Source organism: Sardina pilchardus, chromosome 17 (genome assembly GCF_963854185.1).
Source record: "Sardina pilchardus chromosome 17, fSarPil1.1, whole genome shotgun sequence".
NCBI lineage: Eukaryota > Metazoa > Chordata > Actinopteri > Clupeiformes > Clupeidae > Sardina > Sardina pilchardus.
Window position 1 is genome coordinate 25,690,732 of NC_085010.1, and position 25,897 is coordinate 25,716,628.

Below are 25,897 nucleotides of genomic sequence, written 5' to 3' on the forward strand. Positions count from 1 at the left end.
TGGGGAATATCAATTATCACAGAGGCACACGAGAGGGAAAAATCAGTCCTGTGACAGGAAATGTATTTTTCTTTTCTTTATCACTAACCAAAAACACTGTTGCATTGTCGTTGATCTAGAATAATAATGTATTAATGTGAATGCCTCTGAAAAGACCAAATGTGTGATACAATTTATCAGTAGTATATGGCGATTGGTTAAAGGGTAGATAGCAAAATAACAATAGACAGCTGACAGCTCCACTGATTGCAGTGGGAGGTTAAAATTTGCACTCCACAAATTGGCACTTGTCACCACTCCAAAATTTACCTGATTACACCGCCAACTCAAGCAGGCATTCATCTATTCACAAACAGAGAGATGTGCGCGCTCTCACACATAGACGCACGCACACACACACACACACACACACACACACACACACACACACACACACACACACACACACACACAGACTCACACACACTAAAACATTTCAATCTTAAAACAGCACTAATATCCTTTTGATACATGCACAGTATAGCAAGCCAAGACACATTTTCTCACAATGGAATGAATGTGCTCTTTGACAGAAAAAAAACCTGCCCCACTCACTCCATCACACAAAAGCTACACAGAAGACACCCTGTGGGTGAGGGTATTGAAAATCCCTGGCGAGACATTTTCCTCCTGCTACGATGAATGCAATAGAGCCTTTAATAATCTCACCTCTATTATCCATTCACACAGCTCAGCTGAATCACAGATGCCAATGGAACAGTAATGAGCCCATTCTCAGGATTTGCTACATTAATACAGGTCCTCCCACTGAATTATATCCCCTTTAAGATTTACATGTATTGGGGAAAGAAAGAAATCATGTTTTTAACATTCAAGCATTTTAAAACCAACATATTCACTCCCTCCAAAAATACAAAGCAACATGAATGTAGACATTAAACGTAGCAGGTGATGATAAACTTGCCAAGCGCAGCCATTTTCTTTGTATTGTGTGCAGTGTAACATTTCATAAGTGAAGGTTGTGACATCTTTGCTCTGGAATGCAGTGTGGCAACCTATGGCAGTTATATGGAAAGGTCATCATGCAGTCAAGCTGAACGACCAACATGGCCTTGATGCAGCGCACTCAGATGGAACTGTTGATTAGTGGTTCATGCTGTGAGCAGTCGAGCTGTACGCTGCTCTTGATCCTGGTGCTGAGGATCTGAAACATTGTGTGTTTTCAGTTACAGCCTCTGCGGTTGATTGAAGGAGCACACCACCGTTTTATGAAATTGGGTTATTCACCGTCGCACCTGGAGTTAGATAAATGGGCAGAAGCATTTTTGTCTCGCTTTTCTCAGTGGTTATTTGGCCTGTAGTTGCTGAAGTACACTGCTATTATATGGTACCTTGTCAGCAGTTGCTTGAAGTCTGAAAGAGGTTTTAGGAACACACACACACTAGAGGTAGTGAGCACACACACACATACACACACACACACACACACACACACACACACACACACACACATACAATATTACAACCAGGATAAGTCAACACAGCAGTGGAGTTTGATGGGATGGGGCAGGGTGACCTATAGCGTGGGGGGAGCCTCATGCGTGAGCCGGCCGGGAGGCTAAAGTAAATAAACTGCAGTCAGCTGCAGTAGGCCTGGTGTCAGGTTCCCGCGGCGACAGCACTCTCACGCCGCAGAGCCGCAATTTGATGACAACTGACGTCACCGTTAGCCCAGAGGTAGAGATATAGGCATCGGCCAAGTTAATGTGTCTCGGTGCCAGGGGTCCAGTTCTGCTGAGGAGTTTTTTTGTATGGCTGTTTTGGCGTGACGGGATCTTTTGGGGTTTGGTCCGGCAGGAGGTCATGACCAGAGTGCCGACCTGGCTGCCGTCTCACCTTGAAGGGCAGAGGGAAGAGAAGAGGGAAGAGAGAGGAGATGGACCGAAGGATGTCAGGTGAGAAGCACGTTTCGTTTCTCTCCTCCCTTTTTTTCGGTCTCATTTTTCTCTCTGTCACTCTATCCTCGTTTTTTTCTCTCTCGCTTGTTTCCGGTCTCATTCCATCTCCTCATGCAACCTACCCTAGGTCAACATGAGTCACACGTCAACAGATATCATCCCAAACTATCGGTTGGCAAGGAGCTCATGTGGTGAGTGAGGGATGATAGTTGGCCTCATCATACCTCCCACTAGTTTCTGATGAGAAAAGAGACTCACTGGGGGAAAAAAACAAACAATAAACACAAACAAAAAAAAACAAAAAACAAAGGAAAAGTTAAGGCGAAGTGCATTAGAATGTAAGGCCTAGGCCTTAATATAAGCATTTAGACGGGTTAATAGGAAACAAGGTGAATATCCAATCGCTCTTTTGGAGGAATGTTTAAAAGTTCACTTAGAGTGCAGAAAGCCAGCTTTGATAGCCAAAGCCACAGTGCTTATAATGCAGTATTATTGGTCTTATCCCCATAACCACCATTGCGTGGCTCCCTGTTGTTCCCCAGGAGGGTGCTGGAGGACATCATTTTTCACTCGAGAGCAGCTCAGCCCTCAGAGAATGCCTGTCAATTATCACCACTGCAACTAATCAATAATTCCCAGAGTAAGACATTTTCTCTAAGGCTACGCTCTCACAGACACACAGCCTTTCTCTCTCTCTCTCCCCCTTGCTCTCTCCTCTCTCCTACTCTCTCTCTCTCCCTCTCTCTCACACACACACACACACACACACACACACACACACACACACACACACACACACACACACAGACAGACACAACACAACAATCTCAGATATATTAGACACTCACACACAAAAGGCAAGTGAACTCATCCGTTATTTCAATAACAATCCGTAGACACAAATACAAGCCCAGCCAAAATGATGATCTAAGCCCTTGGCCTCCTACATTAGCTGCCAGCAATACCTTTGTTATCCAGCGTAGATAAGAACCTGGCTAAGGATGGACAGCTTGGCACAATATCCCCACAGCAAACAGCCTTTCCCATGAGTGATAGGGAAATCAACCAGACCTTTCTGGCAAGGAGCAGTCAGTGTTGCAACCCAGGAAATATAATGAAATGAACACTTGTCAATGCTATCACACAAAACAAGAATAACTCTTATTTAATGTGAGCGGAGCCAGATACTGTATTTCCAGGCTGACACGTAGATCATGGTTCTATAACTATCTCTCTTTCCCCAGGATATTGTTTGCCTATGAAATACCTTTTAGGTCAGGACTGATGATTAAATGTGTTTTGTACTCTCAGAGTTTCACAGTATTGATGCAGCTCAGTCTCAGCAAATAGCCAAAGAATGTGCATGGTGTTGGTTTTATTTGTTTGTGGCTGAGGTGTTATGATGACTTGAAATCCAACCCTGTGTGCCTGACCTAAGGGGAAACTTGTAAAGTAAACCGCTCTTTCCAGCCATGAATCCTGAACCCCGGTTACTTGATCCAAGGTGTACTCAAGGACGGGAGAACATCCTATCTGATCATTCTCGCTCTCTCCTTTCCTCTCTCCTTCTCCATCCCCCTCTGTCTTCATCTTCATTGTCTTCATATACATTGTGCTGTAGCTATAGTAAGGATGAGCCCTTGGTTAATGAACTGAGGAAAGATAATTGCAGTGACTTTTCACAATGCTTCTCTCCCTGAAGTTGCATATAGGCTTCAGTGGAAAGTAGGCAGACTATGTTTAGAGAGGGATCTGTTGTCCGTTCTCTTTTTGGGAGACCTACAGTTCCTGAAATGCCAGCTGAATAAATAATGCTGTCCAAATAAGGTCATTGTGTGTTTGCCTTGTAGCCTACTTGTTTTAAAGGGATATTCCGCCATTTTTGGAAGTACGCTCATTTTCCACCTCCCCTCGAGCAAAACAATCGATATTTACCTTGTTCCCCGTTCATCCAGCCATTCTGTGAGTCTGGCGATACAACTTTTAGCTTCAGCCTAGCATAGATCATTGAATCGGATTAGACCATTAGCTTCTCGCCTGCTAGCTTCATGTTTAAAAGTGACTAAGATTTCTGGTAATTTTTCCATTTAAAAGGTGTCTCCTCTCAAGTTAGAAAGTGCAATAAGACCAACTGAAAATGAAACCTGGTGTTTTTCTAGGCTGATTTGACATGGAACTACACTCTCATCTGGCGTAATAATCAAGGCAACTTGCAAACGTACCATAGGCGCAGTGATATCTTACGCGACATCTGAAAATAGTCCCCATAGACAACAAGCAGTAGTAGTGCCAGTAGCTGCAAGTTGCCTTGATTATTACGCCAGATGAGAGTGTAGTTCCATGTCAAATCAGCCTAGAAAAACGCCAGGTTTCATTTTCAGTTGGTCTTATTGCACTTTCTAACTTGAGAGGAGACACGTTTTAAATGGGAAAATTACCAGAAATCTTAGTCACTTTTAAACATGAAGCTAGCAGGCGAGAAGCTAATGGTCTAATCCGATTCAATGATCTATGCTAGGCTGAAGCTAAAAGTTGTATCGCCAGACTCACAGAATGGCTGGATGAACGGGAACAAGGTAAATATCGATTGTTTTGCTCGAGGGAACGTGGAAAATGAGCGTATTTCCAAAAATGGCGGAATATCCCTTTAAGAAACTCTGCAAGCCATCACTTTATTGGATGGATTGCAGCCAACTGATGTGGTGGTAGCATTTGGAATTGAGCCTGGATCGTTTTCTGTTCGACAGGGAGTGCGTATTCCCACCAATCAACCTATCCCAAAGTCAGAGAAGAGAGAAGGATGACCATGCCGTCCTTATACTGTATGAGCAACAGAGAAGGCTGGAGGACAACAGGTGCCTACTGGCTGAGGTAAAGTAGCTCCTAGCAGAGTACACATCCCACGAGGCATCAAAATGAAAGCACAGAAAAGGTTACAGGGGTTACATGGGAAATGTAGTCATCTCCCTTGCCCACTGTTTCAGGCTCTCTGACACAGATGGGTTGAGGTTTAGATAAAACATCACAAACTGACCATCGATAAACAGAGAAGGAATATGACCTAGGGCTAAATCTTTATAGCAATCAGATGATGACATGAACAACAGACATGGGCAGATGGATGGGTTTGTCAGGCAGACAAATAAAAGAGCTTGTGACTGGATTTTAATGGACAATAGCCTCAAATGGAATGATAATATCATGAAAGAAGTTGATATTAGATGGCGCTGCTGCAGCAGAGGTAACATTTCTTTCATAACGATTTGTCACACAGCAGGAGTGTGCTTTGATCTGACATGTAATTTTCATGAGCAACTGTGTGCATGTGTGTGTGTGTGAGAGAGAGAGAGAGAGAGAGAGAGAAGAGAGAGAATGTACATATGAGAGAGTGGCTGAAAGCAAACACACATACACAGGAAGGGTGAGGTTTCTGTAGAAAGAGGAGAGGTTGGTGCATTGGGGACTTCTTTGTGACTTCTGTGGCGCAAGATTCTCTGTTCCAAAAGAAAAAAAGACATCACAAGTCCTCTCTGAAATACTCATCATAACTTAATGACCACTCTGCCATCTGTATGGCTGGTATTATTGGGATTGGTCCATTGGTCCTCCACAGTTGGACTGATATCGGATATGAGGCTGGGGGCTCAGTGGTTGCCAGTATCCCATTAAGACACTTTATAAAGGGGTCTGGATTTCAGCCCAGTGAGAAATGAGTCATCTGGGGGCATGGATAAGTTGTCAGAGGCCCGAACAGATGTGCTTTTTGTGGGGGCACTGGGCAGACACACTTGTGCGCTGTCTCTTTCATGGGCTGTATGCCAGATCATAGAGGCTTGTACTGGTCCCTATCCTTAATAAAAGCGTAGACGTGGACACACCTTTTAAATGTTTTTGAAGACTGGGTGTATTACAGCATGTTGCAACACAGCATGCCAAATGTCTGTATTCATAAAGGGTAGCGGATGCTTCTGTGTATTCAGGGTATACCTAAAGTTTAGCTTTTACAATGACCAATGCCAACATCAACTAATCGTTTGTTTTCTGAGAAAATCCATTAAAATCATAGGCCATTATTCTCATACCATGCATACTAAATTATGATTTATAATGTGTATATTGTAGTGATAAACTTGTTATAAACTGTATTATAACAGTGTATCTTTAAAGAGGATAGCGATGTGATTATTGGATAGCAATTATGATTGGATCGTATACATTTTTACAGCATTGAGGTGGTGTTATGATTTGTAACAATGAAGTTGTGAGATCACGTTGGATTTAGTGCACCAGTTGTCTTAGTGAGGTAATGCACACATGACTGTGTGACCATGTAGAGAATATGAGAATGAGTGTGTCTTTCACACTGATCACATATCAATCATTGAGCAACCATGGCCAGAGCATGTTAGACTTGCGGTTTACAAAAAAAGTTGCAGGACTAAGAGATGAAGGGAGTTGAGAAGATTGATTCATTTTCTTCTTACAGTATATATCCAACATGGTTCATATTATGTACAGCTATACATGGTTCCCCATAGTATATACAATATTTGTAGGCACACAGTATGTAAAGGAGTTGATCAAATGTTTGTAATGGGTCTTTGTTGGTTCTTCTAGTTGGCACGCATAGAACAGGAACTACGAGAGAGCCTGCAGAGGGAAGAGGAAAAGCAGAGGGCTCTTGATCAGGTTCGCCAGGAGGAGAACCGTCTGCGGTGGAAGAACCTCTGCTTCCTCAGCCTCAACCAGAGAACAGCAAAGTAAGTAACAGCAAACTATCTTCTAAGCTTGGATGGGGTTAGAAAAGGAGAGAGAGGAAGAGAGAATGTATGAGACTGCAGAGATATCAAATTTGTCAGGTGCTCCAAGCTTTTTTTTCTTAACTTCAAGTTATTCTAAAAAAGACCAAATAGAACCATTTTTCTCAGTCTCATTGATACTATAAATCCAAACAGTAACGCTGTGATCTGTATAGGGATCATTTCCTACTCTAAGAAATAGTTCATGGAAACCAGCTGCTTTAGCTGTCATCAGACTACAGGTGAGTTGTACGATGCCTCACTGAACTTTGTCTCCTCTGACAGGCCATGGGTGAACAGCTACTACAAAAACATTCCTATGCACATCTACTGTCTTCCCATCAAGTCACTCGCTCACAAAAACAGCAAGAGGAAGAGGAAGAAGTGGAGGAAGTAGAGTAGAACAGGATGGCGTAGAGTATGGACAAATATGGAAATTGTGGCTTTGAGTTTTTTTGTATTTTTCTGTTCATGTACAAAGAGCAATGATGGAAAGATGTCATGGGTTTTGACATGGACAACTTTTTTGTCCTGCTGATTTTTTTTCTGTTTAAGTGGTGACTGAGATATCTCTGTACCTATATTTATATGATATGAAAATATGACTTTAAACATTCTTTTGAAACAACTTGAGTTGACTCTCCTTGAAGAAATCATGCAAGCTTTCATACTTCTTCCCTAATATATGATTAATTAAATGTAGGCTTAATATATATATGAGTATATATTAATTAGAAACTGATTCTACATTAAATATTCATGAAGGGTTTTTTTTTCAGATTAATGTACTATATCTGTTAGTAACACACATCTTTGCAATCCTCAGAAACAGCAAATCAATAAGTGTGTGCATTTAGAACACCTAAGGTGTCTCCTCGGTTTGCGCGCCATTTAAAAGGTGCTATTTAATGCACCATTTGCAGCGACATTGTCATCATCGAGAACTCACAGATGGAGCTTTCTAGCCAACTACAGGCCGCCTCCTCCTCCCACTGGGAACTGAAACTTCAAGGCCTCCAGCTGTCTGTATGAGCAGAAAGCATATGAATAAATAAAGGTTTCCGCAGCGAGTCCCAGCAAAAGAAGTCATCAAATCATCTCTGGTTCACTAACTCGACAGCGCTCGTAACTACTGAGCTGACACTGTTCCAGGTGATGAGCCAGACAGGTACTTATCACGGTTATGTTTCGTTGAAATCTCCTGTTCACACAGCATGCATTATTTACACATTTAATAGCGTCACCTTACAGCGAATTCTTGAGGGTCAGTCAAGGGTTTTATCCCACAATATGAGTCCAATGGGAGGCCCATCACAAGGGAGAATACAAGTCTATTGTTTGAAAAGCTTTAGAGGAAAAAAGTGTCATACTTGAAACCTAACACTGAGAGGAACGTCTAACATCATCTGCACATATGATGAGCCCATCGTTCACACTATGCTCAACTGTGACTTGCAACTTTGCAAAGCACCAAGTTGGTCCTCTTCAACAAAGACTCATTGTAATTGACAACTTACCATTACTATTTCTTACTCTGAAAATGATATGGTTTGACACTAGGTTTTATAATTAGGTTATAATCAGGAGTACACTGAGTCAGGTGCCATTCAGGAAGATCTAGAGAAACTGATTCATTGGTATTTAGGACTATACACCTACAGGAGGACCTTAACAGCCATATAATTCACTGCCAGCCACTATAGCCTACACACTGAAAATATGTCTATCTAATCTAACCGAGCTGGGATTTTAGGATAGAGTAACGCCGAGGGCATTTACCCTCTGTTTGACTGTCCTCAGTGTTCCCCCATTTTCTGTGTGGGTGCGCGCGCGTGCATGTGCGTGTGTGTGTGTGTGTGTGTGTGTGTGTGTGTGTGTGTGTGTGTGTGTGTGCAAGTGTTTGTGCTCCATCCAGTGTCCAGTGTATATATATATGTGTGTGTGTGTGTGTGTGTGTGTGTGTGTGTGTGTGTGTGTGTGTGTGTGTGTGTGTGTGTGTGTGTGTGTGTGTGTGTATAACTTCACCTCCAGCCTCCTCTCCATCCCTGAGCTTGTCACAGTGTTACAATATAATAATAGGTTAACAATAACAACAAGAACAACAACATACTATTACACTACTATTAATACTACTATAGCCTACTACTACTACGACTATTACTACTACTACTACTACTACTAGGCCCTACCACTACTAATAATGTTGTTGTTTAATTATAGTAGCCTAACCTAGTAGCCTTGCTGCTGCAGATGATGGCATTAATGTTGTTGTTAGACTATTATTATTGTAGACTAAATGATCATTGTTATTACTGTCATAATTATTAATTTTGGTATCGCTAGATTTTTAATATGACATGTTAACCTCACATCTTAACGATTTTATACTGGTTGGCAACAGCAAAAGTTGCGCCTGAGAAATTGCTATGGAGGTCGAGGTGAGGTCAGAGGGTAAAGGCCATTCACCCAGCATCCTCAGTTGTGGAATACACACAGCCATCTTGGATCTACGAGAAGAAGAGAAATTAATGCGGTGAGTTTTTTTTCTCCGATTTTTTCCGCAACAGTATCCATTTTAGTCAACAAAGATATAGATGCACGGTGAACCCGAAACATTTCGGTACTCAATGATGTAAATTTTGTGTAATTTTGTCTGGTCGGTGGGCCACAACCGATCGGTAGGTTTATCGCTTGTAGTTTTTGTCTCGGCTGTATAATTCGAGAGGGACCGAGGACCTTGGACGGAGCCATAGCAGGCCCAACACCGCAGCTAACGATAGCAGCGCTTCGTTGTAGTCAAATTGTTAAAGCTACCTCGCTAGCTTAGATTTAAAAAAAGGGAGCGAAATAGTAAGCTAGGCTATCATGCTAAGATTCTGGAACAGAAACACACCAGGGCCTTTGGTAGGTAAGATTAGCTTTACTGGTCGTGGCTACTTAGCCGTCTAGCCATCCAACCTGGTCCCTCACCATTGCAAGTGCTATGTTAGCTATTGCTTATTATGTTGATTATGAAGCCATGAAGTTCTCAATCAAAACCTTACCCAAACTGATTCGTTGGCATATCGTTATGCATGTTGAAGAATGCAATGAAGCCAACGTATTTAGACTGTTTATTTGTGTGCAATCAAATTAATGTTTACTGGTATTTGCAAAAGTGTCAACTCTGTGTTCAATTTGAGCTGCAACAGCCAAGTAATGTTAACGTTTTGATAGCTAGGTCGTTAGCCAAATAATTGTCATTTTAACGAGACCTAGCTAACTAGCCAAGCCGTCTAGCCAGGTAATATTAGCCATTTTCCTTGCTCGATGTATCGCAAGAAAGCTATGGTTGGCCACATTACGTAGGCAACAGCATGTTGAAATGATATAATGTTACACGTTTGGATTTTGAATGTCTGTCCATTGAAACATTGTAGTATGATTTGTAGCTATAACGTTACCAGTTTGCTAGTCGATAGGTGGCACGGGGTTGCAGTCAGCCACTCTGCACAACTTGGGCTGTTAGGTTACTTTCTTGTAGCCATCTCTAATGCAACTTCTTGAAATCTAACATTTGGTAAATCCTGGTCTGTACGTGGCTGGTCACATATTAGCTATCAAACAACCTGCAGAGTTTCTGGCGAACATCACAGGGGGATCTCGCTGCGTGCTAACGCTAGCTACTCATCTGGCAGACTAACGTTAACGTTAGGGCTGAAAGGCTATCTGACTAACGTTAACTGTTGATCGGGTTAGCTTTTTGGTAAACGTTTTGCTCCATAACTGAAAATAGTGTAGATGAACATGTGTTGATTGATGCAGTGGTTGACTTAGGCAGCGGCTTCATTACATAGGAAATAGGCTTGTGAATTGCTTGGTGGTAAGTTTATCCAGCTGGGGCATGTTAGCTCGGTAGCTTTAGGTAACGTTACGCTAATTCATCTTTTTGCTGATTTCGCATTTACATGATTCAATATAATGTTAAATACAGTATCTCTGACTTGCCAAGCACCACGTCCTCATTATTTCAAAGTAACGTTACAGACGGTGAAGAGACCCAGGTTTTCAAACGTTTATGAGGTAAGCTTTGTTGGATGTACTTGTGGCAGTGAGGTTGTAATTCACGGAAGTTTGTAAGAACAAAAGTAACTAACGTTTAGATGTACTACGGTAAGATAACGGTTTTAATTATACGTTATATTGGTAGGTAAGCTCAAGAGAAGCAGGTAGAGATGGTCTGTTTCTTATAATTATGTATCTATTGTACTTGTCCTTCCAAGTCATGACACCTCTGTGGCCTCGACTGATATTCAGCTGGAGTAAGATTATTTCATCGAGTTTGGAAGTAGGCATTTGGCTTCCTACTTGTGTTTCTTGACGTGGAGTTATGTGAACGGATGCTGCATTTGAGGAATTGTTACAGTTGAGGAATGAAAACTGAAGTTTGCCTCCTTTACCCTGTGTAGGCCTTCTGTCTATTTGTCATATATTTATAACACTAGCTTTCACTGGCAAACCAATTTTTAGGGAGAACAATGTGAGACTAGTGAGAACTATGAACAGTACATTTATCTTTGTTTTTTCTTTCTCATCAAAGCTATATTTCTGCATGATGAACAAATATTTTTATAGATATTTATTATCCATGTGGACTTGTGTGCAATCAACTGTGCTGAGACATGTCTGCAACATGTCTGTGTCTGTTATGCATAGCTGCCATTGCCCTTGCACTGTCGATTTCGAAGGGGGGGGTTTCACGTTTTATATTAGGCTAGTGGATGAGGGACACATTGCTGGCTTTGATCTAAATACAGGACATAGTGAAAAATCAAGGTGAATGCCAGGGAGGGAATCCCATCTGAATGAAAAGCGATCGTTCCCTGGAAGGCTGACAGTGTGACGGCAGCAAACCGCACAGTCTCAGAAGTTACATGCATCAGAGAACTGATGATGTTTTTCGCCACAGCTTTGTTTTTACATTATAAATTGGTACTTAAGGAGCATTCACAGAAATCTGTATTAAGTCACTTTCCTCTTTCCTTCTCCCTCTCTCTCTCTCTCTCTCACACACACACACACACACACACACACACACACACACACATACTGTACACACTTGCACTAATTTTCTCTGCATACTGTTGGCATGCAACCTATCCACTTCTCCCCTCCTAATTTATTAAATATCCAAATCAGCTGCAGCTGTGACTAAAGGCTTTCCCACAGCAGCGCAGATGAATTTTGCGGCTCTTTTGTCCAGACGAGCAGGGCACCATGTAATGAGTGGAAGACGTGTTTGCCAGCTTCCCAGAGACCCCCTGCTTTCCCCAACCCATCTCGTCCCTGTATGTTAGTTATATCACTTCTGACATCATTTAGACGAGCATCAGCAGCATCCGTTGGTCCCCAAGGGATTCTCGCTGGTGATTTAAGAAAGGAAGAATTCCTCTTCTCTCGCTTGCGCGCTCTCTCGCCTCTCTCTCTCTCTCTCTCTCTCTCTCTCTCTCTCTCTCGTCCTCTGGATTGTTGCTCGGAGCCAGGAAAATATCTTCAGCACCCCATCCTTTCACTGCCTACTGTCACATATCCCTAACTGAAAGTCCTCAATTTCATGCCCAAGTTGCACATTAGAGCCTATTAAGTCCTGAATTCAATAATGCCTTTTTGCTGGGTATATGGAGCTGAGAGATTATAGAACCTGGACATGGTGAGGAATATATGCTGCTTGTCTTTCTTGTGAGGGACAGCGACAGCCCATGTTTTTTGGTAAATTTTAGTTATTTCAGTTTGCTTCATTCTCACTGTGCAGGTCAAAGCATCATTAGATGGTGACTGGTGAATTAATACACTTGTATGGTTCTCGCTCACCCACACACACATTTAATTGTCTTTGTTGATACATCCAGATATATATCCATCAGTTACTGGATGTTCTATATCCCTTCCTGATCAAGGCAGACTAATAATGCATGATGGCCGAAGGTGTGGAAAGATTTTCTGCCTCTGTGTTAAGGCAAAGCCCTCAGGTGCTGCAAGAACAGTTTCCTCCTTTGCCAGCATTGCCTTGCAGGGCAGAATTTCAGCAGCTGTAAACATGGCCATATATTTACACAACTAATAAAATATGATGGGATGGGATGGGGCTGCCATCCTTGGAAACCTTGGATACCTTGTTAACTTGACCTCTTTGTAGGCTCAGCATAGGCCTACCTCGTTCAGCAAGATTTTTATTCTGAGAATTTAGCCCTAAGTGAAGAGTCCCAATTGAGCCTTAGCCTGTTTCCCAAGTACTAATATTATGTAAAGGACTTGCAATGCAAAATGTTCCGGACGTCACTTTCAATTTCAAGTCAATTACCCACATTTGTGTGTGTGTGTGTGTGTGTGTGTCCGCTCCCGCTCCCAATGTATCTTCATCAGTACGATCACACAGCTCCCCACGTCGTGTTTCATCCACCTGACTTTGCAAGAGGTTGCTCTGGGTAGGGGGCTGGAATCAATCGATCATTAAGTCTGTATGAACACCATTTCTATTTCAAGCTCGCTTGAGAGGGATTGGATTTGTTGGATCTCCCTGCTGAGGTACTTTTTGTAACCAACAAAGTGTTAGCCGTGGAAGGCTTGTATTAGGCCGACCCCACTGGGAGCCCTCCACTGTGGGCTTTTGGTAAGGATGAGAGACAGGGTTGCACAACGTTGTTTTGTTCTTGGCCCTGGGAGATGGACATCTTAGCTGGCCTTCATTCAGTTATCTGAATGCGAAGGCCTCCCAGAGAGAAAGGCATCTAGGAAAAACGTTCATGTTTATATGCATTTTGCAGAAAAACAACATTAACAGTGTTTTCTCTTACTTCGCTAGAATAGGAGAACTTCATTGCCAACACCTATTTTAGGTAGAAGGCCTACCTCACATTATGTCTGCTCCTTAAAATCCCTTTTTGTAAAAGTCTGAAAAGTGAAAAAAATGTCTCTTTTCCACTTAATTTAGTGTTGACGTGTGGGATTATAATGTCAGAAAGCGCCTTGTTTGTTAATTTTGTGTTAATTTTTAGCAGCCTAACTCTACACCCATTAGGACCACTGAAAGCAATGCCTTGTGCTCACTTGGCTTAATATTGTAATTTCTGACCTCAAGTCAAATACAAGAAGAGTCCGTGCTACCAGTGTTTGTTACAGGTTTATCAAGCAGATGTCGTACGCTACAGTTTAGTGCAGTGCACTTTGAAGTACTTTTCTCTAAACTGAAATGACAGCATCTAGGCCGCCTGAATTATAATCCTCAAACTATGTCATTTTCAGTTCCCCCTGCCCACCCCCATGATGTGTTTGTGGAGTCTAGACAGCCTCCCACTGTCATGCCCATTGAATGAATACAGTTGACCTGTTTGTCCTGCCTCATATGAAAATAAACACTTGACTTGTCCCCATCTACCCTTTACTAGTGGTCTTGAGGGTGTGAGCTGAGGCATTTTCACATGAGGTGGACTTGTTTACTTATGACAGTATTTTTGTTTAGCGCATGTGTAAACATTCACCGGCCATAGACTTCACTCCACCCATGGTGTGTTGTGATTGTGAAATGTCATTTTCGATGCTGCTCTGCACCGCATCAGTGGAGAGAAGGCCGCCTACCCCAAACCAGTTATTCCCCCCCAGGGGATGCCTCATTGTTTCAACTTGCCCTGCTCGACCAAGTTCCTGATGCTCTTTGTCCTCATTGCCAAGGAGGTGATGAGGACTAAATTGATAGCCTAAATCTTCTTCAGCCTCTTGAGAACATGGTGGTTGTTTTGAGTGTGGCACTTCAGTCTCCCATTGTAAATCCAGTGGCCCTCTATGTGAAGTGGTCAGAGTAGCAGTGTTTCTTTTTTTCTTTTTTCTTTTATCACTGGCTAAATTTAGTCTCTCCTTTGTTGCCATTTTTTTTCTGGTGCAGCCCTAGAGGGTAGTTTATTAGAACCCTCTGCCCAAAGCCATGTCCAGACAAGTTGCAATAGACGGAAACTGTTTTTCTGTTCCTTGAGTTTGGGATGAAACATTGACTGGTCAGTGCTCTGCAGTCAAGAGCAGCCCATTGTTTGCTAATACCTCTCCTGCCCCACAATGCACGTGTCTGCTCTGACCCAGTCTTTAGGTCTGCCGGAACAGCCTTCAAGCATTGGACCAACTCCAGCGGATGTGAAGCATTGTTCACTCCCAGCACAGTGGCTAAGGGGATCCGTTTATTGATGGGTTGAAGGCAATCCAGCACAGCTTAGTTCTCAGTGAAAGACCATTTTTAATTGTATAGAAATAGCATTTTGCAGAATTGACCATACATTTATCAAATCGATCAAATCGATCGCTATTCATTTGTGTGTTTGGAACACCCTTCTGAAGGCAAAATCTTGAAGTTTAACCTACATCAGCCACTCAAGTTACTAAGCAAGTGCAGTCTCACATGGTCTTGAGATTCTGTTGAATGGGTACTTTACTGTCAAGAGGGATTTTGGCTTGTGTGTGAACTGTCTAGAGAAGCCCTCTGACCTTCCGAGGGGGCTAGTCTCCAGCTTTGACAGGCCTGCTAAATAATTAAGAGTCTGTGGGCTCTTCCCTGGAAGCAGGTCTCTTGCAGGTCAAGGAAGCTGACAAGCCATATGTTGGATTGCATATCTATCTATCTATGTTGTATCTCTCATTGTTGCTCTCCATCCAGGAGGATGAGGGCTTGGAGATATGTCAGATTGTTTCCTTCTGCACACTTCTATGCACTGAAGAAGCCATTAATATTGGACGAGAATTTGACAGCGAATAAAAAATATAGGCCTACTCAGGTGGACAGAAATTCATGAGTCAATCCTCCAAGAAGGAAGAGAAATATCATATCCTGTCACCTGGGACTTTTTCTCCTGTCAAAAGAGATTGACATCACTGCATGACAGGCGGCGTGCTTCAGTGGTCGCTGTGCTGGGCATTTAGGGCAAGAAACACAAGGGTGCACTCTCCGGCTTTGGAACTTGGCTGCCTTCCAAAGGCAAGTGGTTGGTTGGCATTGCAGTGGAATGGTAAGGAGATGGGAGATTCAGAAGCTCCTTTTTGGAATATTAGAGTTCATAACATTTAGTGTGAGATCTTTCTGGGGGAGGAAAAAAGCTTCCATTGTGGAAGGTTTGTTATGACCCTAGAATTACGAATTGGGCTATCAGATGTGGCTGTTTGAGACCAGTTTTTAAAACTGCCACTGCTGCCAAGAACTGTACAACAATAAAGAATTTGTGTTTTCCAAAGAGGAGAACAGAAGCAGGCTAGACCAACCTTTGCCATGACAACGAGAGAGATTTCGGCCTCACCACACTGTGTTTCAGTGTTTGGGGTATTTCCTGTTTAGAGAATTCGGCAGTGCCAAGAAATATGTCAATATATCTTGATCTCTGGTTATTCTCTGATCATAGATCATTTCTGTTCTGATGCAAGTGACACAGCTCTGCACAGCTGATGGCAGTCCGCAGCACTCGCATAGGCCACGTAAGGTTATAGCCATGGTCTCCAATTTCTTGCAAAATGTCAAATTAGCTCAAATTGAGTTTGTCGCCCTTGTCATTTATAGTTTTTAAATCATAATCTTTTGACTATCACAATGGATCCATGACTGGACCCTTGTTACAATAGGACCTTTGTCTTAGTCTGGGGTTTTTTACTCTGCACTCGGTGCAGGCACTGAGAATATGACCCTTAACGCTAAGGACTGAAATGTATTTTGTTCATGTATTTTCATTCTGAGTGCCAAAAAAAACTGTGCACATATGGTGCTCACACTCTGGTCATACAGAGTTCAGTGGACAGTTTTGGATTTTGCTTGACGCAACTCGATTGACGGGGATCTTTCTTGTTTGAGCAGAAAACAAAAGTCTTGACTAAGTGATTAGCCTACCTTCCTCCTGGATCTTTCACTCTCTACTGCTAACCGGTGTGAATCCCCCACACCAAGAAAGCTATGTGGATCATTACAGTAGAGCCATATTCATTTCACCAGGCTCTGCTGCTCCTTGGTGCAGTGCCAAACAGTGGTCGACTTGGCGAGGGAGCGAGGGAGAGAGATAGAGGGAGGGAGAGAGAGGGAGAGAGAGATAGAGAGAGGGAGAGAGAGATAGAGAGAGGGTGGGTATCTTGAGCCCTGGCTCTTAATCAGGGGAAAGCTCCGCGTGTCGCCGCTGATTCATGTTCCGGCGAAGCGGTCCAGCTTTCATCATCATCTGTGCCGGAGGGAGTTGAGTCCTCTGCTTCTCGTCGCTCGGTGCTGCGCTGACACAATTCTACACCACCAGGCAAGGGAATAAGCACTGTGCTGTGCCCTGCTTTTCCTGATGTGAAATATGCCCATCTTGAAGATCGGAGGGGGGGGGGGGGGGTTGACACAGCAACACTGATTTGGGGGAATGCAATTGGTTAGCTGGTGGTCATTAGCCAATTTTTTATGCCACGCCTGTTGGGTTTTGGGCCCCGACATACCCTGCGGTGCATCCTTGTCCGCCACACCCATCCCACTCTGGGCCACTGAAGCGGCACTGAGGAACAAGGTGATCTGTAGCGCGGCCTGCGGGTAGCGACTCTCTTGCAGCCAGCAGCTGGTCATTGTTAGATTCAGAGGAGCAGCAGGAGGAAAAGCTAGTGTGTCTGAAAAGGCGAGAAAAAGCATGCAGTGTGAGATGAGCAATGTGCACACACCCTTCTCTCACACTCTCTCTCTCTCTCTCTCTCTCTCTCTCTCATTCATTCTCACGCTTTGTCTCTCTCTCCCTCTCTCTCTCTCATTCTCTCACTCTCTCCTGTTTATCTCTCGATATTGCTCCATCTCTCACTATTGCTCAATCTCTCAGTTCCGCTCCCTACTATTCATCATTCTTTCTGTCTTACATTCTCTTATCTCATCTCTCTTTCAATCTCTGGCCCTCTATTCCTCTCTTCCTCCCTCGCTCTCTCTCTCTCTCTCTCTCTCTCTCTGTCTCTGTTGCCGCCTTCTATCTCTCCTTTATCGGGTAGGCCTCATCATTGCCCAGGGGAAGAGTCTCTTCTCTTTGGTCAGATTTTGAGATTTGGGTCATCGTTTGCCGTTCCCTCGTTCCCTCCTCTCTCTCCCCTCCCTCCCTCCCACCAAGCTCAACATCTGGGCCAATCGGGGCACAGCACATCTGATCTCACAGTAGACAGGGCATAGAGCTCAGTTGCTGTAGGAAATAAGGGTTGTGTGTGTGTGTGTGTGTGTGTATGTTTTGTGTCTGTCTCACCTCCTGGCAGCCCTCACACGCACCCACTTTGAACGCACACCCATGTGTCTGGGCCTCTAGGCAGAGTTGCTGCGTGTGTGTGTGTGTGTGTGTGTGTGTGTGTGTGTCTCTGTATGTGGATGAAGGGCAAGCGTTTTGTTGGCAGCGTGCCCACCTCCGTGGCTCCGGGGCCTGCCAGGTCCTTACTCATCCGCAGGACAGAGTGGCACAGCTGATATTGAGTGGGTATTATATGCACGAGTGGGGCCATGAATACATTAGCATCTGTCTATGTTTTTTAATGAAGGCCAGCTTAAGTGAAGGGCCGTGTTAGCGATGGCTTCTGGCAACACGTGTCCATGAAGTTGCCTAAAAAATACAGACATTCACTCTACTCTCGCTAAATACCTTGTAGCTCTGGCCTTGAAGTTGGGACTAGTACTGAAACTGGTATTTGGAAGGTTAAACTGTTTGCCTTGGAGGAAGATAGATATTCCATGCTTAAAGTTAACCTCTTTATGGTAGTTAGGAAATCTAATGTGGATAGAGCGAGTATTTTGTAAATTGTCATCTTTACAGGACAATGTTCCCAGGTGAATAATCGTACCAGAAATGACTCGCTCTCGGACTGGCTTCCTGGCAGTGACCTCGAAAATAAAATGGTTGTTGAAGTACTTTTCCATAACCTCTACTTGCACCACTAGACTGAGGAGGCTTTGAGAGTTTGCATAATTGTGCAGTTGTTAATAGATGCAGAAGCACGGTGTGTGTCTGCGCGCGCACACACACACACACACACACACACACACACATTTCCGTCCCCACCAGCTTTTGAATCACACTCCCCACCTAGGTCTTCGTCAAAATAAGCCACCCAACCCTACTCTATATTGACTCATCTTTAAAAGGATAAATGCGTCCAATCCCCCCCACTTATGAAATCACTATTTTGCATAAGTGGATGGTTAGATTCAGTATTAGGTAGAGAACACAGAGTTCTTATGTGGCTGTCTGGGGACTGTAGCTCTCTGTGATGATGGCGTGCCGTGTTCCTGAAAGGAGAAGAGTGGGTTTTGTGTGATGTGTGTGTGTGTGTGGAGGTGGAATTTCAGCAGGCTGGGAGACCGCGTGTACTGTAGGCTCACCCCATTGTGGCCAAGGCCGCAGAGCGGTCTACAGTGTGGCGGGCCTATCAGATAAGGGAATAAAGACCGGTGCTGTTTTCAGTGCTTGAGTGCTGAATTGTTGTCCGATGAGATTTCTGGGCTCAGACGTACTACGTAGCCCTTAACTGTTTGCTTCTAACCTCTTCAACTTCTAAACCTCGCTCACCCGTGACATTGCTGGCCTAATCGAAAAAAAGATAAAAAGATGAATGTATCTGATTATTGTTGAACACATGCTAATATGTTTTGGCAGTTCTGTTTCACGGCTCACAATGGATGTGAATGTAGTCTATCCTCCCACAGCTGCCAGCAGCTTTGTTTCACTCTGACCTAGTGCCTCGCTGTCATTGCATCACAGCTGTAGCATAGGGCATACTACTGGGTGTATGGAGTGTGTGTTTGTGCGTATGTGTGTGTGTGGGAAGGAGATGATGTTGTCTGCAGATCTGCTGCACAGATGGCAACATTGTCTGCTCCTCCCACCCCCCTCTTGCCTTTATTTCTCTTCGGCGGCCAATGGCTGGTGGCTGCTCTCATTTACCGGGCTGCCATTGGCTGAAGAAAGCCCCTCCCTGTTAACCCCCCAGTCTGCGGTGAGGAGCAGTGGATAATGTATAGAGAGTTGCTGGTCTGGTTTTTGTTTTGGTTGTACTTGTGGGTGTGATTGTATGTAATCTCCCCATCGCTATTGTGTGTGTGTGTGTGTGTGTGTTTTCTACTCTATTAAAAAAACTAAAACAGCTATTGTGGGGGTTCTGCCCACCTGGTGCAGAAATAGGCAGAAGTGATGCACCTCAAGCACAATGCAAGCTGAGCTCATCTTGCTTCAGGAGGTCCTGCTGTGAAGCATAAAAACAGTTTTATTGCCCAATTCCAGAAGAGTATAATTATCACCATATTATAAAAGAGAACCCAGGGATGAGATGCAAAGAAATGTACCGCCAAGAGATTTTGAGATCCGGATGCCACACAGCCACACCTACCATGACCTTTAGAGAACCAGATGCCACCCCACAAGACAACGAACCACACCGGTAGAAGCACTGTAGATCCTGACATTTGGCTTTTAAACTCAAAACTAGGTGGCACACTGCCACTCTTACTACTGTTCATATTGAATACCACACCACGAGATCCTTTTTCATTTATCTGACACACGCTGAACACAGGCAGCCAAGAACTTCGGCAAGGAAGTCCAAGCACACACAGCCAAGCGCTTATCAGCCAAAGACTTCAGCAGAATTCTCGTGGCTGATGGTTTTACTGGTGGGGATCTGTGTGAGGTGGAGTCTGAGCCAACTCCTGTGCCATTACAGCAGCAGAGGGCCTTGTCTTCCTCCCACTGAGAAGGAGGTGCGGTTGGCTTTTACGGAGATGATGTGATTATGTAACGGTGAGGTCAGTTTGAACAGGATCAATTATACGGGGGGAGAGAGTTCTGCGCTCGCCCGAAATACAGAAAGCAACATGCTCTAGAATTTCATGTTTGACTTTGAACTTCTTAAGAAACAGCTGCTAAATAAAAACGTATTCTCATAACAGTCGGCCTAGCAAATCCGTACAAGTTGTTACTCCAGCTTCAATTAGGTCCGATTAGTCGGTCGGTTTTGTATGATGTCGGTGATGGACTGAAGGTCTGTTTTTACGTCACAGACCAAAAGCAGTTTATACATTTTTACTTTGTCTCTCAAAGACTTGCCTTTTCATCACCATTATAAAACACAGTCCATGATTCATGTAATATGTAGCGGTATATTTTATGAAGATGATGGTATTGTAATATGAGAACAAGGCTCTGTCAGTGTCCCATGAAGTTAGAAACAGGCTGGCAGTGCTGTTGCTGGGGGCCGGTACCACACTGGTTTAATCTGACTTGCTGAGTGAGATTTAGTCTTCATATTTTAAGTATAGGACCCTATATCATGTTATAGTTCAGGAACTCGCTTCATGTTTCCTTCACAGGCTGTTTGACATGGCTTCCACAGGCTACTTTTTTGAACTGCATCTGTTTTACTTTGGAGTCCAACCTTCAAAGATCACAAGACTTTAATTGCCATTTTGCTTTGCCGCCACAGATGTTACATCTGTGCCAGCACAATCAAAGACCCACAGCTGCCTCACATGGTTGCGTTCGGCCATACTCCCTTACACACACACACACACACACCACATCACTGACGAAATGCAGTCTGAAGTGTAGATATGATTGTCTCTACTGTACTGGTTTGAAGCCTAATCCTTGTTTACAAAACCAAGCAACCACAGGTTTCTTAATTTAATTTCATACGGACAGATTTCAGAATCAAATAAGCATTCTATTCAGTGCAGCTTTGTGGTGCCTCACTTATATATCGATATATATCTCTCTGTCAGATTGGCAAGCAGTTCAGTTCGAATGTTAACAGGTCTGCTTAAAGGGGGATTTCGCCACCCTCCCCTTTGCGAAGACAGAACGCGGAAATGATCGAACGTTTGCGCCTCTCGCTCCGCTTTAACCCTCTTTGGTCTGATTACCATGGCTGTATATGCAGCTAGACTTCAGGGTCCGTCTTAGGAGACGCATGAATCTAATGAGTTCCAGTGTCCTCTCCCACACACCTGAGCCTCCTGCAATTGGGGTGTCTCTGATGGCCTGCCTGGATGTGTTTTTTTTAAGTGTGCCTGGTCACAAGAGAACAGAGGAAGGTATTGTGTGCTTGTTGATAAAACCACTAGACCGTATGAGCTTCCATTGCTAACTAGCCCATGATTTGAATTGTTAACCTTTCGAGAGGCTGAGCGATGCTTCTGCCTTAATCTATAGATGATTCATTTCAGTTTGTTTATTATCTTTAAACTATTAGCATATTTTTTTCAAATGTGTCCTCGATGTGCTATTGATCTGTTACAGTAATGATGCATGACATGTCTCTCAAGTCGAAAAACAAATACAACACCATGGTACCTGCCTCAGTCAATATTGCTCGCCCCATTTAGAGCAGGCGTGGCTCGTCTTGCTTAATTTCTCTCCTCATCTTTCACCCATGCAAGGAAATCGGTCCTGTGTTTGATGAGTGATCCATCTCCTTTTTATGCACAGCCTGATGTGCCCAGTTATCTGCAGAATCCAATAGAAGAGTATCAAAAAGAATTTAGATAATCCGCACGCCAAACTGTGAATGGGAGCTATTGTCATTATCGGTATATTATGTAATATTGTCTTTTTTATCAAATTATCCTGGGTCACTAGCAACCGGTATTCATGTTGAACTAAACATGTGCATGTTACACAGTGATTGCCATCTAATTTTCACTGATCAACCATAAGGCCATTTTGAATGAGAATGTGAAAAAAGAGATTATGTGATGCTGTACCTCACAGTGAAGCGGAGCGTTTATTTTTCTGTTTTTGTTTGTTTCGGTAATCCCCCTGCACCCCAGATATCCCTGACATCTCCGAGAATATAAATAAATAAATAAACAAACATAGCCATCTGTCCCTGGCTGTTAGCACTAGCGCTGCTCTTAAGCTCCCCTGCCGTACAGGCCTGTGCCAAAGCTGTGTGGGACACAAAGCACAAGCCCCTCAACAAGCTCTCCTGTCCCTCCACTCACGGTCTTCTGATGCCTTTTGCACAGTGCCTCCCTCAGTTCTCCAGAGCCTAGGGTGTTTAAAAGCTGATGCAGATCTTAATTTCCTGCCTTCCGGTTAGCGAGGGATGTGTTGTTTCCTGAAATGGTCTATTTTGAATCGTTTCTCTCCCAAAATCACCTTGCGTAATGATGTGCTTGGGACACATGCCTGAAGTAGAATTGTGCGTCGTGATTTGCGGTGTTCAATCCTGCATATTTTGCAACTATTGTTGTTCTTCATCTCTAAAGCCTTTAGACTAAAGGAGATGCAGGTGCTCAACACATGTGAGGGGGAAAGCGAAATGCGAAATGACAAACCGTGTTGGGCTTCCCACAGACATCTCTGCCAAACACTGCAAATGAAAACCGCTACTGTAACATAATACAAATCCCCTGTCTTTATATTTTTGGAAGGAGGAGCTATACCCCCCCCCCCACACACACACACACGCACACACAGGTACCCCATGTCCCGCAGCACACAGCCCAAAATGCTCTTGATTACAGTGTCATGGAGGCTCTCATGTCTCAAATGTAATGCTTAGCTAGCAAGGCCTTCCTTTTCATCTTTATGCTCTTTCAAAGGTCGAGTCTGATTAAAATTTAAACTGCTGGCCTCTGCCTCATAAGTAACACTCCGTCCCAATAATAAATCTTGACTCTTGATCTGGTTCAGAGTGAATCCATTCACTTCCAGCAGTGACTTATGGAGCAGACAAAGGGTGAACCAGGGCTTGCCCTTGTTAATATTTCAGAGAGACTTTGTGAACTCGTGCGGTGGTTTGGTTTGGCGACGTGTCGAGTTTCACAACAAGCCAGGTAGTCCTCATGCTTACCAGAAGCATCACAGTGTGATGATGGAATTCATATACGGGTGAGATATCAGTAGGAGCATCTTTGTCTGTCTGGCATGTTTGTCAGTAGTTCAAATTAATCATCAATAAATCATCATTAAATCATCAAGTAAATCAAATGATCATTCTGTGTTGTGTTTTTCAGTATGTTCACATCTATGCTTAATGTCTGTTCTGTTTACAACTTCGAGGTAGGAACGGTTTCAAAATAAAAGCCCCCCGAAACAGAATAGGAAAAGGGCAAAATAGTAAACAACATAAGCAATGCATTGATAGTAATATTTATATTTGGAGGATCGTGACACCCCTAGGTTCGGACCATTCTTGCTTCTTCACAGCCCCGTCTTCATCTGTTAAATGTATGCAGCATGTCCGCTAACCAAAGACTCTTGTTGCCTTTCTTTACAGTCAGGCAGCCTAGATCTAGATGATGCCTGATTCCTAGATGGTGGGGAAGAAAATCAAGCGTTTTTTTCTTCTTCTTCTTTGACAGTAATTTGCACACACAGCAAGGAGCTGCAGTGTAGGCTAATGTGTGTGCCTGTTGTGTTGTTGTTGTTGTTGTTGTTGTTGCTGCTGCTGCTGTTGCCTCTATGACTTGTTCTTTATCTGCACACAGAAGCAGCTCATTAGAGACTCTTCTAGTGCTTGTAATGGCTGCGGACGGCCTGCAGTCCTCCGGCGCTGCTCTACAAAAAAATAAAATCAGACGCAGGGAGCCGGGTCGGCAGGAGTGGGGTTAAGTTTTCGCGTCGAGAAGCCCCGCGAGGAGGCAATGTGTTCCTCGGAGATAAGCCTCGTCCCCCGCGAGTGCTGTCACCAGCACGCTGTTCTGGTCTCAGCCCTGCTATGCTTGCCGATGGGGCCCAGCCAGACCCCCCCCCCCCCCTTTCTGCCTTTCCCAGGCTGTTAAGCCAGCGTCCCTGTTGGATGCTCAGTTTGGCTGTGGTAGTCAACTCCTCTAGCCCCCCTACACACCTTGCCCCGTAGAAGGCTTCAAGGGGTCGTCGTCGTGCCCCACTCCTTTTGAAAATGAGCATCAATGATTTTTTGGCGTGATTGGAAAAAAAAAAGGGAAAAACAACAAAACAAACCTCTTCCCTTTCTCCCCCCCTGCAGGTGACAAACAGCATGTTTAGTGCTACAAGAAAGAAGTTTGTAGAGGGGGTCGAAAGTGACTACCCTGATGAAAGCATGTACTACGGCCAGCCATCGATGTTCCCACCACATCGATCAGAAAAAGACGTAAGTGTGCCACAGCATGTTCCAAAACCTTGGGGAGGGAAGGCCTCGTCCAAGGCAGTAAGCGCCTGGAGGGTGTGTGTGTGTTTTGGGGCGGGAGGGCCTGCAAGCTGTTCATGAAAAACCTCCCTTTCCATGTGGAGGCTCTTTCATTGCCTTTTTTTCCCTCAAAAGGCAAAATTGTTTTCTGTGTTGAAAAATAGTGCTGTTATGATTCAGGTCATGTGTCTTGTGGGGAATTTTTTTTTTAAATGAAATTGAAAGTCTTGTTTTTTAGTTGCATGTTTTGTCGAATGTCATATCAGTGATGCAGGTTTGTAAAGTTTTACTATTTGCTGTCGACTATCAAATATCTGCTCTGTGTGGGGGGGTCAGCCTTTGTTTTTGTGTTGAAGCAGCTTCTCGCCTCATGATCTTCACTCAGGCAAGTTGACTGGCACACTGAACCGAACTTTTTTGGGGGGTCCTGTGGTGCAACTGGTTACAGCGCCTGTACCATACCCGGGCCCACATGCTCACAGGGACCCCGGTTCGAGTCCGCCTTGGGTCATTTCTCGATCCCACCCCGTCTCTCTCTCCCTTTTGCTTCCGGTCACCTTCTCCAATGCCCTGGCCACCTCATATGCGTGGACTATTTTGGACTGACTCCAACGGTCACTTGGAGTTCACCTGTGCATAAGTCCTGCTAATCAATCGTTCGTTTCCCCTCAAAAGGTCACAACCCCATTACATATAAATGGTAGCATGCGTGATAAGGATTACCTGCTGCTCCTTGTCAACCGATCTGTGTAAAGGCTTAGATGATGAGGGCAGAGATGAGGAGACTCATCGCTATTGCTCTCAGGCGAAACGGAAATGCCATAGCATTTAGATGGGTTTCATTGATGCATATTGGAGGCAACCTTGCCTTATTTATTTATTTTCTCTCTGACTTTTACTAGTGAGTAAATCCTGGGGTTGCAGATGCAGGATGCCCTGTCAGTGTAAATCTCGCTACTAATGCTTGCGCTCGTAAAAGACCTTGGTGCTTCGAGCAGTCTA

At 43.9% G+C, this 25,897-nt stretch overlaps 1 protein-coding gene across 5 annotated transcripts in view; it reads left to right on the forward strand.

Moving 5' to 3' along the window:
* Nucleotides 1-9,188: 9,188 nt before the first annotated feature.
* Nucleotides 9,189-25,897, forward strand: part of LOC134062197 (CCR4-NOT transcription complex subunit 2) — a 37,835-nt gene continuing 21,126 nt past the window's right edge. For 4 of the 5 annotated variants that reach the window (XM_062518135.1, XM_062518136.1, XM_062518138.1 and 1 more), the window contains exons 1-2: nucleotides 9,608-9,661; nucleotides 24,734-24,859. In XM_062518135.1, the coding sequence (XP_062374119.1) occupies nucleotides 9,623-9,661; nucleotides 24,734-24,859 (165 nt within the window). In that variant the 5' untranslated portion in view covers nucleotides 9,608-9,622. Of the gene's footprint in view, nucleotides 9,291-9,607; nucleotides 9,662-24,733; nucleotides 24,860-25,897 lie in introns of those variants that run through there. The other variant, XM_062518137.1, reaches the window with a different exon arrangement.